Source organism: Sceloporus occidentalis, unplaced genomic scaffold (assembly GCF_023333645.1).
Source record: "Sceloporus occidentalis isolate IW3139 unplaced genomic scaffold, rSceOcc1.0.p SCAF_307, whole genome shotgun sequence".
NCBI lineage: Eukaryota > Metazoa > Chordata > Lepidosauria > Squamata > Phrynosomatidae > Sceloporus > Sceloporus occidentalis.
Window position 1 is genome coordinate 573,209 of NW_028317287.1, and position 12,671 is coordinate 585,879.

At 52.5% G+C, this 12,671-nt stretch overlaps 1 protein-coding gene across 1 annotated transcript in view; it reads left to right on the forward strand.

Moving 5' to 3' along the window:
• The window catches only part of LOC149274977 (staphylococcal nuclease domain-containing protein 1-like), a 130,773-nt gene that overhangs the window by 5,790 nt on the left and 112,312 nt on the right, over nucleotides 1-12,671 (forward strand). The window contains exons 3-9 of the mRNA XM_089505068.1: nucleotides 62-182; nucleotides 6,437-6,515; nucleotides 7,746-7,906; nucleotides 8,079-8,170; nucleotides 8,860-9,018; nucleotides 10,147-10,253; nucleotides 10,896-10,986. Coding sequence (XP_089361194.1) covers nucleotides 62-182; nucleotides 6,437-6,515; nucleotides 7,746-7,906; nucleotides 8,079-8,170; nucleotides 8,860-9,018; nucleotides 10,147-10,253; nucleotides 10,896-10,986 — 810 coding nt within the window. The remainder of the gene's footprint in view (nucleotides 1-61; nucleotides 183-6,436; nucleotides 6,516-7,745; nucleotides 7,907-8,078; nucleotides 8,171-8,859; nucleotides 9,019-10,146; nucleotides 10,254-10,895; nucleotides 10,987-12,671) is intronic.

Below are 12,671 nucleotides of genomic sequence, written 5' to 3' on the forward strand. Positions count from 1 at the left end.
TACTACTGTTTTTGGGAGACACCGATGACCTTAGGGTTTCTCCTTTGCTTCCCTTCCACAGCCCTGGGGGTTTCCGGCCCGGGAGTTCCTCCGGAAGAAGCTCATCGGGAAGGAGGTTTGCTTCACAGTCGAATACAAGACTGCACAAGGCCGGGAGTATGGGATGGTGTACCTGGGCAAAGGTGAGTGTTGGTGGGAAATGCTCTCTCCAGTCCAGTGGGATACCTAGCTCAAGGATCCAGGATTCAATCACTAAAACTCAGAAAACCCTTATTAAGAAGTTATAGACCCAGCCCAGTGATCTTCATCATCAGAACTGACCAAGTGTTAATAGACTGCCTAATTAAACTACATACAGTTTTCAAGTTTAGGCAGGCTTTGTTGTTACTCATCATAATTAATGAATATACAGTCGGCCCTTTATAGACACGGATTCAAGCATCCAGGGTTTGAAAATGTTCCAAAAAAGTATACATTTCAAATATCAAACCTTGATTTTCCATTTTTTATAAGGGACACCATTTTGCTATGTCATTATATTTAATGGGACTTGAGCATCCACGGATTTTGTTATCCACGGGGGATCTTGGAACCAAACCCCAGCATATAACAAGGGTCCACTGTACCTTTCTTTTCCTCCCTGTACCATTGGTTCCCATTGTTATGACCAGAAATGCCATTGAAGAGGCTTTGCTCATGCTTGCCTCCCTTCCAGCTTTATCTTGGCACTCTCTGTCTGAGACTGGCATGACTTTATCCGTGCCATTTCTACTGTGTAACCCATTGCTCCTAATTCCCAACATTTTACAGCAGGCAAATGGCCCATGCAGCTCCTGGCACCATCCTTGGCCCTTGCGCTGCTGCGGTTGGCGCTGGGGGATGGTGATTTCAGCCAGGTTTCTGCGCAGGTCCCTCTGGCCATGCCAGGACTTTTTTGGTGGTGATGGGGTTCCCTTTCTTTTCCTAGTTTCCACTGGAGAGGAGAGGCTGTTTTTGTCCCAAAGAAATGTTGTAGACGTTGTGCTGGTGGAACAGCAGTTCAAACCCTGAAGATCAAAATTTGCCCGGGCCCCAGCCCCTCCTCAAAACCCCTCTCCTGAGAGCCATTGTATCCAACAGAGCACAGCAGGAGATCTCCTCCTATGCTGGCTCAGGGCCTGGCAGCGAAAGGACACCTAAAACAGAGGAAAGGAATCAGTGGTCCATTCTTGCAGACAGATGGGATCTATGGGGTTCCTGGTCTCTGGACTGAGACCAAGGCTTTTTAACTTGCTCATGAATGATCTGAAATTGGGAGCAAGTAGTGAATAGCAAACTAGTGTGGGGTAGTGGTTTCAGTTCTGGAAGGCAGGGTTCGATTCCCCACATGGCCATGGGAGCTTCCTGGGGGACCCTGGGCAAGGCATGGTCTCAGCCTCAGAGGAACCCAGTGACAAACACCCTCTAAGCAAACTGTGCCAAGAAAACCCTGGAATGGGTTTGCTTTAGGGTTGTCAGAAAAGACTTGAGAGCCCACAGCAAGAAGAACAACAGTGAGGAGGTTGTGTTGGCTTAATTTGAGTGGAGCAGCAGGCTGGCCATGCTGGGAACGGAGCGCTGGACCAGGTAGACCTCCTCTAGGCTGATCTGGGATCTTCAGGGATCCGGTTGATGTTTTTATGTTCTTACAAAGTTGGCAGGGCAGATGGGGCGCTGGCAGTGATGGTCTTTGCCTGAAGGTGCGTGAAGGAAGAGTCCAACCTGGCTCTTCTCTATGGTTCTTGGGTCCCAGAGCACACAGGTCTCAAGATGAGCTGCCATGCCAAGTTTGTGGTCATCACCTGAGTGTGTGCTTCAGAGGAGCCAGGATTTTGGGGGGCTGCTGATACTAATGGCAGGGAGGTACAGAGGAGAACCTTTATATGGGAGAAAAGGGCATGGCGGAGAGCCGCCAGGGCCACCTTCTCCATGCAGTGGCCCTACCATTTCCTTCTTCCTTTGGCTACAGATATACCCTCAAAAGCCCCTTTTATTGTTCTCAACCTCTCTAGTAAGCCTGAGTTCATTCTGTGCTTTAGCTTTTCCGACTTTACCCCTATATGTGCTGGCTATTTGTTCGAATTCCCCTTTGCTGATTTCCCCCTTTTCCCATTCCTTGTACATGACCCTTCTGAAAGTTTAGGTGAAAGCTCTTTAGACACCTGCAATTTTTCCTTCTCATTGGAACTAGGTGAAATTGTGCCTTCAATATCTGGTCTTCTGTTCCTAGAAAGGCATCATTCAGTTCCTCAGTCTGTGGAACTCCCACAATCCTTCCCCTTTAATTCTTTTTATCCAGATGCTCTCTACTTGGCTTCCAGGATTTAAGTCCTGGGCCTCTTCACTTGTATAAACACCCTTGACATATAATGCTCTCCTCTTAACTTCTGGTTTGGCCTAGTTTTCCCTGTATTATTACATTCCAGTCATGAGACCCATCCCACCTGTGATGGCTATCCTTTCATGTTTGCTTTGCTGTGCTAGGAGTTCATCTTGTTTATTTCTCATGCTCTGTGCATTAGCGTAGAGACATCTAGGACCATGGGATTTAAACAGAGGCTGGATGGCGATCTGTTGGGGATCCTTCGGTTGTGATTTCCTGAATGGTCCTTGTGGTCTCTTCCAACTCCATGATTCTATGGTTCCCCTAGCTGCCTCTGTAAAGGTTTTCCCCTCCCAATGTTGGGTCCTTCCACTATTTGCCTTAGATTTCTCTATAACTCTTCAGCTATTATCTCTAGCCCTTGATGAAATCATGCCCTCCAGAATACTGTCTCTGTTCCCTTCATAACATAGTTTAAAGCCCTCCTGATCAAGTTCTTGAGACTGTTGGCAAATACATTTCTTCCAACTGGCGTGAGATGCAACCCTTCCGTTGCAAGAAGTCCCTCCTCATGGAACCGCAGCCCACGGTCAAAGAATCCAAATCATTCTCGGCGGCACCATCTGCGGAGCCAGTTGTTCACATCCGCTTTCTTCCTCTCCCTTCCTGGATCCTTCGACTGGCAGAAGAGACAAGATGACCACCTGTGCATCCATTCCTTTCAGCTTCCTACCAAGCGCCTCATAATCCCTTTTGATGTTCTGCAGGTTGTGTCTTGCGGTATCATTGGTTCCCATGTGGACCAAAAGGAAGGTTGTAATACAGAACAACACAACTCCCTGAGAGCAATCCTCATGTATTTCTTCATTTTCATGGAACTGAAAGTAAAGCGTATTCCTGGCACATCAGTGGAAGGGAATCTGCACAAGGCCCTTGGATGGAGGAGCTTTTAGTGGGCTGTGGGTTCAAGACCCAGTGAAGAGCATGGGAAGTCTGCAGCTCTTAGGGGTGGCGGGAGGCATATCCTCTGCATTTTGCAGACAGTTCAGAGGTTCTTGTGGAAGCGGTAGCCAGCAATCCTCCTTTGGAGATTCTTAAACAAAGGTGGATGGCCATCTGTCACAGGGAGGGCTTTGTTTGTGAGTTCCTGCATGGCTGGATGGTCTCTTCCAACTCTAGGATTCTTGGATTCTGTGATTGCAATGGAAGGTATTGCCCTGCTGCCTGTTTTTACCTGACCATTGCAGTCCTACTAGAGTTTTTGTTGGGTTTTCATGCCTTAGCTTAGGTGAGAGTGTTTGGCAGTTTGATCTCCTGCCCATAATACTGCTGCGGCTTGGTACTTTCTCAGCTGGCGCAGTCTCTCTTTTTGGGGGGCTGCGAAACCTGTCAGGGGGCATTTTAGATGAGGCAGCAGTTCCAAGGCTTTGTGGGTCCCAGCACAAGGTACGCTTTTCATTTGGTGATCTTTGCAGAGTCAGATGTAGAGATGCTTCACTGTGAGGCTCCAGGGTCCAGACCTCTAGAGAGAGAAACAGTGTCTGAGGGCCATGAGGGCTGTTTGGGAAATGTCCTGGACGGGGGGAGAGTGCCCCACAGAGTGCAAGTAGGTTGGGCACTGCGGATCGGGCGCGGATATGAGCAGCGCTGCAGGCTTTGGTTTCTCCCTTTCCCCCATTGCTCCTGTTTGGGTCAGAACACTGGTTGAAGCCTTTTTTGGCAGGAGGGTTCTGCTACACGAATGCTTCCTTCGTGTAAATTCTGCAGGAAGCCCACCTGAGGCACCGTCTTGGTCGGTGGGTGGGAGGTGTTAGCCCGCATTAGGATGCCCTCCACCCACTTTGGGAAAACGCCTTCCATGGTCAGCAGCTGAGCATGGGCTCCTCCTCCCAAGACAAAGAGGAGGGGTGGCTTGCAGCTCTGGTGGCCAGGTTCTGTGCCTCTTCCTCATCAGACCCCAGTCTTCAGTGCCTGTCTCTTTTCCCCTCTGCCCCACGGAGGACTGGAGAGCCATCTATGCATCAGCAAAGAAACCAAAGCCTTGAGCTTGATTCTCTCAACCAGAAAGGCTGGGTGGAGTAGGACAGATTTTGGTGGAACACTGGGAGAAATACTTTCCTGTTGGGAGTAGATTGGCAAAGGTGTCAGCTAGAACACGCTTTCTTTGACTGGCAGGCTATGGGTCCCATCGTCCCCAGCCTGCCTGCCTGCTACTGATGGTTCCTCCTTCACTGCCTGTTTTCAGGCAGAGGATGGACAGACATCTCCTGGGGATTTCCAATGAGACACTGTGGCCCTTCAGCTGTCATTAGACTGCAGCTCCCAGCATTACTCACCATTGACCATGCGGCCGGGGCTGCTGAGTCTTGTGCTCCAGCCCTGCCTGAAGTCCTACACTTGTGTGTAGCTCCCAAAGGGCATTTCCCTATCCTCTCATCACCCAGGAACTGTCTGGGGGTCCTTGCTGCTCTTGCTTTCCCTTGGGAGGGAGGGAGGGAAGGCAGGCAGTTCAGGCCATGGCGAAGCAGCCTCTGTCCTCAGCTTGACCAGCGGGGGAAAACACGGGTGCAGTCTCAAGTGGGGTGCCATGGCCCTTTTCTTCCCCCGGGAGCCCAGAGCTGCTGGGTTTCCTTTTCCAGCCTTGTCTTCCTCCTTCCCAGCTGCTCCCTGCGAAGAAGGAGCAGCCAGCTGCACGGACCCCCACCCGCTGCCCTGGGCCTTGGCAGTGGCCAGGAATGGGGTGTTTTTGGATGGCATGCCAGGGGTGCAGGAAAGGAGGATGCCATTGCCCAGTGTCTGGCAGGCTGTGCTTTGCCCTTCTTGGCCAGAGAGTCTAGGAGCTCGTTCTGGTCCACAAAGACTTTGCCAGTTGGCTTCTAGGCATCAAAGCTGTGCTGGACCCCCCTTTTCTGTACTCCTTGCTGTGAGCTGTGGCTTGTTAGGCTCTGTGGTTGTGTGGGGCCTTGGGGCAGGTGTGAAGAGGAGGAGGAGGAGGACGTGCTGCCGCTGGTCCCTTGGGACACTCGGGGCTCTGCAGGCAGCAGTTCACTGGGCTGCCCCTGGATTTCCTGAGGCTGTGGGTTCTAAGCAGCCTCATCTCTTGGGATTTGCAGATGGTGAAGGGGTCCTCCTGCCTGCCCCTTTCTCTCTTGCCCAGCTCCTGCTTCTAAGTCCCCTTCAGCCGGGCCGGATCCTTCTGCCAGTGCCACCTCTGGCTTCTGCCAGAGTGCTGGCAGTGCTTCAGTGGCCACAGCACATCTCCTCCCGCAGCCCCCAGCGGCAGTATATTTGTCATATTGTCTGAGCTGGATGCTGGGCATAAATCTTCAGAGTCCTTTGTTTGGCAAGGTTGCTCTATCAGTCCTGGGTTTTCTGTTCCGGTTATCTCCTCGCTTGTTCCCTGCCACATTAAGGAATTTTTATGTCACATTGCCCTCCCTCCTTCTCCCTCTCTCTCTGCTGTGTGACAGCCCAAGTTTTAGCTGAAGAGATGGATGTTTCCTAATGAACCACCACCACATTTAGTGAGATTAATGTGGAAACTGCTGGCTGAACAGGTCCCGGGGCTGCCTCTCTCTCAGGTTGTGTTGCCTGATGTGGTGGGTGTGCTGTCCCTGTCCATGTGTCTGTCAAGGAGCAAAGTGCTCCAGGTTCCTCTGAAAACAGGGCATTTGTCCCCCACCCCAATCCCTGGCTTGATTTGAGCTTGGTTGGTTATGTGCCTTCAACTCATTTCCAACATGGGGCAACCTTAAGTCTACTTTATCACGGAGTTTTCTTGGCTGGATACGCTCAGAGGGGGTTTGCCATTGCCACCCTCTGAGGCTGAGAGAAGAGTGACTTGCCCAAGGTGACCCAGGGGGTTTCTATGGCGGAGCTGGGATTCAAACCCTGGTCTCCAGAGTCCTAGCCCAATGCTCAGACTATTGCACCAGGCTGCTTCTGAGCTTCAACAGCCACAGTTTCTGGGGCTCTCCTGGCTTTTGTGTTTTCCCCAGAGGTGCCCCATTGGTTCTCATTGTGTCAGGGTCTGCCGCCTGCCAGGGCTGGTGTTGTTGTGCCCCTTGTGCTAACACTGCTTTCTTTTCTTGCCAGACACGACCGGGGAGAACATTGCGGAGTCGCTGGTGATGGAAGGACTGGCCAGTCGCAGGGAAGGGATCCGTGCCAATAAGTATGTCCACTTTTGCTGCCCATAGAAGGGCCTTGGCTCCTGTCGCCTCCCTTGCTTCCGGCCGGGCTGCAGACTCCATTAGGGAAAGAAGCCTCACCGGCAGATTCTGTGGCAAGGCCTGCACTTGCTCTCCCTTGCTCTCTGTCATTGGGAGTGCAAAGGCAGCAGCTTGGTGGGAAGGAGGTCCCTGCTTTGCAGTGCAGAAACACCCAGGTTCAGATCCTAGGCTGGAGAGGACCTTGCCTGAAATCTGTGGAGCAGCATGAAAATGTGGCTGGCGGTGGATGTGGGGGAAAGCCTGTGCCCAGGCAGTCGGGCCCGCAGGTCCAGAGAGGGTTTTGGAGGTCAGCACCAGCACCTGGAAAGGGAGAACTTGCCATGGGAACTTCCGTAGTGGCTATGTTTTGCATTAGTGGCACTTTCCTGGCAGTCTTCATGGGTGATCCTCCACACAGAGTAGTCTAGGCTGGAGATCTGTCCAGTGGTATCATATAGCTGGGTCCCCAGCCGTGGCTGGTGGAAGGCTCATCTGGCTCTGGCCCCAGCGGCGGCAGAGCTGGTTCTGTGGGGATGCTTGGCTGGCAGATGGCAGAGCCCAGGTTTCCAGCCTCCAAGTTTAGGGTCCAATGAAGGAGTCTCCTGCCAGGATGAGCATACCTCCATCCAGCCTTGGGTGTTTCCCAGTTCCTTGAGCTGCCTGACACTCTGGTGTGTGAATCATAGCATCATAGAATTGGAGGAGCCTCATGTGGGACTAAGCTTCAGTTATGGAGTCAGAACTGGCTCAGAACCAAAACAGTTTAACAGAAAATGGTGGTGAGAGAGGGATACTGGCAGAAATTCCCACCATTTCTAATCCCAAAATGAGACAGAAATGGTTCCATGTAGTGTAGCTCATCTTTTTCCAAAAGGGAGGGAGAATCTGGAGTTCATAGGAGGGGGATTTTCAGGTCCTGGCGTGTGGGGTTCCCAGAAGGGCTGTTTCAGGAACTACCCCTCACTGCCCTGTTCCTCAGGACGACCTGGAGCTCCCTGTCTCCTTGAAAGCCATTGGTCACCTCTGGACTGGCCGTTTGGTCTGTCTTCTCATGGCTGTCAGTGTGAGGAGCCATGCAGCAGAGCTAGGAAGGGTTTTCTGGCGAGAGGTGGGCGCATGGAGGCCATGGCATGCTGTGATAAGCTTGAAAACTGGGCTGCTCTCATGGACTAATGGGATCTTTTCCCCTCCAGCCATGAACAGAGTCGGCTGGGTGAACTGGAGGAGCAGGCCCGGATTGCCAAGAAGGGCATGTGGAGTGATGGGACCGGCTCCCACACCATCCGGGACCTCAAGTACACCATTGAGAACCCCCGGCACTTTGTGGACTCCATGCACCAGAAGCCAGTGAATGGTGAGTTCTGTGGTGGGCCCCTGCAAGTCCTGGCTGCTTTTGGGCCTGCTGTGCACAGACATTTTTAAAGCTGCTGATGGGGATCCTCATCTGATAGCACACATATACATGCACTTGGCTCCGAGTAACCTCACCGCGACAGGAAGGTGATCCCCTTGTTTCTCCTCTGCAGCTATCATTGAGCACGTCCGGGATGGCAGTGTGGTCCGCGCTCTCCTTCTGCCTGACTACTACCTGGTCACCATCATGCTTTCTGGTATCAAGGTGAGCAGGCTGGGTGGCCTTTGCCCTTGGGCTGTTTCTGGTGGCGTCCCTGCCTCTCTTGTGGGTCTCTGCACATGGTTGGAGGCAGAAGGCTGGATTTTCCCACTTTACCCCTGATGGTCATCTGGGGATTCTCTTCCACATTTGTGGATGGAGGAGTGTTAACTGAGCTGGATTATTTCATGTGGAGAAGGATGCTGGGTTTGCATGTGTATGTGTGCGTGGCGCTAACAGTGGAGTTCCTGCCAAGAGGAGTACACAAGTGTGGTGGTGTTTGAATTGGGCTCTGCTGCTCCCACCGGACCAGCTTGGCTTCTGTGCGCAGGGGGCACTAGTTGCTCGGCTATGGAGAGTCATTCTTTTCCTGGGGAGAGGAGGTCTTCTCCCGGCACTGCAGAGAGTGGAGCCATGCTGTTTGGTGTTGGCCTGCAGAAGGAGCCCTGTGCCAGGTGCCTTGGAGGCTCAGGACATTCAGTCTGAGGGAGCAGACGCCTGGCTCAGAGATGCAACAGTGCTGAGGGACCCCTGGGCTTTAATGGCACCGTGCTTGTGCATGGGCCTGCACCGGTACATTTTAATTAAGTTTCTGAAGCTCTGAAGAGCAGCCAGGAGAACAAAGGTGCGCCAGAGATGTTCCCTTTCTTCTGTCTTGCCTTCCTGCTCCCCTGACTTTGCTGGTCTTCCCCTAGTGCCCCACATTCAAGCGAGAAGCAGACGGCACAGAAACTCCAGAACCCTTTGCGGCCGAAGCCAAGTTCTACACAGAGTCCCGGCTCCTGCAGAGAGATGTGCAGATCGTTCTAGAGAGCTGCCACAACCAGAACATCCTTGGCACCATCCTCCACCCGGCAAGTGAAGGGGGATCCCCCCTTTGGGGGTCCAGGGGCAATGACAGATCCAGAGAGAGATGCTTTCGGAATGCACTGCTTTCTTCATAGGGTTGCATAAGAAGGATGAGGAGTCCTGTCCCCCATGAGGTTGCAGACTGAGCTTTTGGTGAGCTGCAAGAAAGGAGTCAGTGATATGAGCTTAGGGAGGTGGGAAGGGTGGAGATCCACACACATTGAGGGATCTTTTTGGAGGACCCCCACGAGTGAACGCAGGGTGCCATGTAAGGGAACAGGGCCCGCTGGGCACCAAGAGTTGCAAAAGCAAGAGGGAGGTGAGGGCTTATGTTTCCTTTTCTCAACCTACCCTATCAGGGCGGGGAGTAGCTGATAAGTGTGCAAGCAAGGGCGAGTGTGTGCCTGCACTTTGGTTACTCTGCACACGAGCCTTGTATCACATTCCGACTGAAGGACAGAAGCCCGTGTGTCATCCCCTCCCTTGCCCAGGCAAATAAGCAAGCATGGCCACTCCACATGGGTGCCATCTCCCAGGGATGGAAAGCTTGTCATGGGCCCTCTCCTGTTAAGGTTATTGCTTGTTGTACTTCCTTCAGCAGTAAACCTTATAGTTTCACCCCTGTCAGTTCCCTTGCAAAAATAACATCCAGGGAGACAGAGGTTCACAGAAGAACTTACTTTACTGTAAGCAGCAGAAAACATAACAGCATTAGCACTCTTTCACCAAGCAGAGGCTCAAGCAGAGAGGGCAAATCTCAGCATATTCCACTTATAGTAAGAGAATCAGGGAGTGGCTCAGGACCTATTGGCCCGATTACTAATGAGGAACACCAGTGTTCTACCCCGAGAACGGGGTTTTGGAGTCCTGTGTGTAAGTGAGTAAGGCACAGATCCTAACATCTCCATAGCAGGCCCTCTGCCATGTGGGAGGCAGGCTTTGGCCGCCTGCGTGGAGGCGGTTGTGGCGTTGGGCTTCTGTGCCTCCATACTTAGGTGCTCAGAACTTGCCTGGAGAGGTTGGTGGAGGCAGCAGCAGCAGCAGCAGCTCAGTGAGACGAATGAGGAAAGGGCCGACAGCATCCGTCTGGTGATTTAATGCTGGCTCTTCTGCCTTCTTTTGCTTGGCTTCAGAATGGAAACATCACGGAGCTGCTCCTGAAAGAAGGCTTTGCTCGCTGTGTCGACTGGTCCATTGCTGTCTACACCCGAGGAGCCGAAAAGCTGCGAGCCGCTGAGAGGTAGAGCTGAGCTTGTGTGTCACCAGCGACCCTTCCCCTTTTCCTCCCTCCCAGTTTAGTTCCTGGGACTCTTCTCCTGGGGCTCTACAGCATTTAGCCTGGCCTTCCTCAACCTTACGTTGAACCGCATGCTCCGTGGGGATGATAGGAGCTGTAGTCCCACAAACCTAGTGGCCACTGTCCTGCTGGAAGGCGATTTTAATCCATTTGTGGTCAGCTAAACTGTTCAAAAACCTTCTGCTTGACTATTCCTAACCGGGTACCTTTCAAAGATGGTTTATTTAGGAAAAGACTAGGACTCCTCCTGTCAGGCAGCACCTTATAAGAGATGCAGGAATCCGCAGATAAAAAGAGAGAGAAATGCCATAGTAGCAGGTGTGGCCTTCAGGCTTCCTTTGCTATTGTTTATGGATATGGCTGTGCCCATGGCAGTCCCCTGAGGAAAGGAGGGCCTCTCTCCATTGGTGCGAATCGTGCCAGGTCTTGACAGTTGGCAGTAGTGTGGGGAGCGCTAGACGGCTGCCCCTTGTAGGCCAGGGAGCAGGAGTGGGGCCTTCCTGAAGCCCCTGGGGGTCTGGAGAGCTGGAAGGCCCACGGCGGCAGTGATGAGCCCCCTCCCCTTGTGTCCCTGTTGCCTGGCAGGTACGCCAAGGAGCGCAAGCTGAGGATCTGGAGGGACTATGTGGCTCCAACCGCCAACCTGGACCAGAAGGACAAGCAGTTTGTGGCCAAGGTAGGGGCAGGGAAGCGGGTGGCTGTGTGGCGGTGGGTGGCAACAGGGCTGCGCAGGGAAATAGGGCTGGCTCTGGGTTTGGGGACACTTGGAGGGGCTGGTGGCTCTCCCGTGGCTGCTTGGTTGAAGGCTTGGGCCTGATGGATGCCGTCTTTGCCTTGTGGGCTCATCAGGGCCTTGGCTGGTTGTTGTTGAGGCACATGCCTCACCTGTTGCTTGGGGAGTTCAGGAGGGAGAAGGCTGACTGGCCGGCCGCAGGGCTGGCCAGGGCCACAGGGGGCTGAAGGGGATCCAGTCTGCCTGGGGGTCCCAGGGAGGAATGGTCTGGAAGTCCTCTGACCTTCCTGCCATCTCCTTTGGGTCAGACTGCCTGACCGGCCTCGTATGTAGATAGTCCCATTTTGTTGCATGGAGAAAGCGTATGTTGTGGCGCAGCTGTGTTTACGTCTCTTTCTCTCACTTTTCTGTGTCAAAGGTACAGCTGGATGTTATGGAGGGATAGGGGTGGGAGAGGGCATTTCGGTCCCACTTTTCAGCAGCCCTCTCAGGTTGCTGAAGAACGGACCCTTTGAAGGAACGCAAGGCTTTTGCCGTTGGTTGATGTCCAAGATGGACTCGGAAACCGAACAGGCCCAGGGGATTGTATAGCAGCAAGCATCCATTGGCCAGCAGAGTACACCAAACAGTGTTGGAAGAAAAGCAGCCTCTGCCTTATCGATTACAGCAAAGCCTTTGTTGTGTAGCCACCCCCAAACCTTGGTCCTCCTGGGGTTTTGGACTTCAGCTCCCAGAAGCCCCAGGTTGCTTGGCCAGCAGTGAGGAATTCTGGGGGCTGAAGTCCAAAAGGAGCAAAGTTTGGGGGCCATGAGAAGACATCTAAACAAAACGGGAAAGCCACTGTGTTTATATGCCCTGTTCTCTACGCTTTTAAATATCTACATGAAACCGCTGGGAGACGTTCTGGAGAACGGTGTCACCCAGCTCTGTGACTCTTTCTGCCTAAGTCCAAGGAAGATGTTGTTCCTGGCTTGCCTGGCCAGTTTTGAAGGAGGCCTCATTTGCCTCAGAGGGGCAAGTGGAGCGTTTCCAACTGCGCCACCTCCTCCTCCTCCTCTCCTTCCTCCATGACCCTCTCAGGCTGAAGGGGCCAGAGAGGATTAGGAAAAGGGGTCTTCTCCATCTGTCTGCCCCGTCAGCCCCTAGTTTGGGGGTTTCAGCCGCTCCTTGGGGGGATTTGGCCGAGGCATTCATTTGGAATGACTAAAATTAAGGAAGGAAGTCCAAAAGAAGCAGCAGCAGCAGGAGGAGGAGGAGGAGGATGAGGATGATGATGATGATGATGATGATGATATTGATTTGTATCCTGCTCTTTTGCCAACGATTCATTGTATTTGATTGATTTCTGGCATTTAGAGCCCGGCCTTCAGCCCCAACGGCTCTCAGAGCGGCTTACGATGATTACCTTTAATTAGACGGTTCCCTGCCCTCAGGGTTACAGTTGTAGTTGAATGCAAGTGACTTCACAATCCTTGAGTCTATAATCCAAAGTCTATACTTTGGTTTAGTCAGTAATCAAAATGGAGACGGTCGTCAAGAAATCAGAACAAAACTAAGGCTTAGCACCTGTGAAGGATCTAGATGAGATTCTCAAGTCTAAAGGCATATAATCAAATACTGAAATCAGA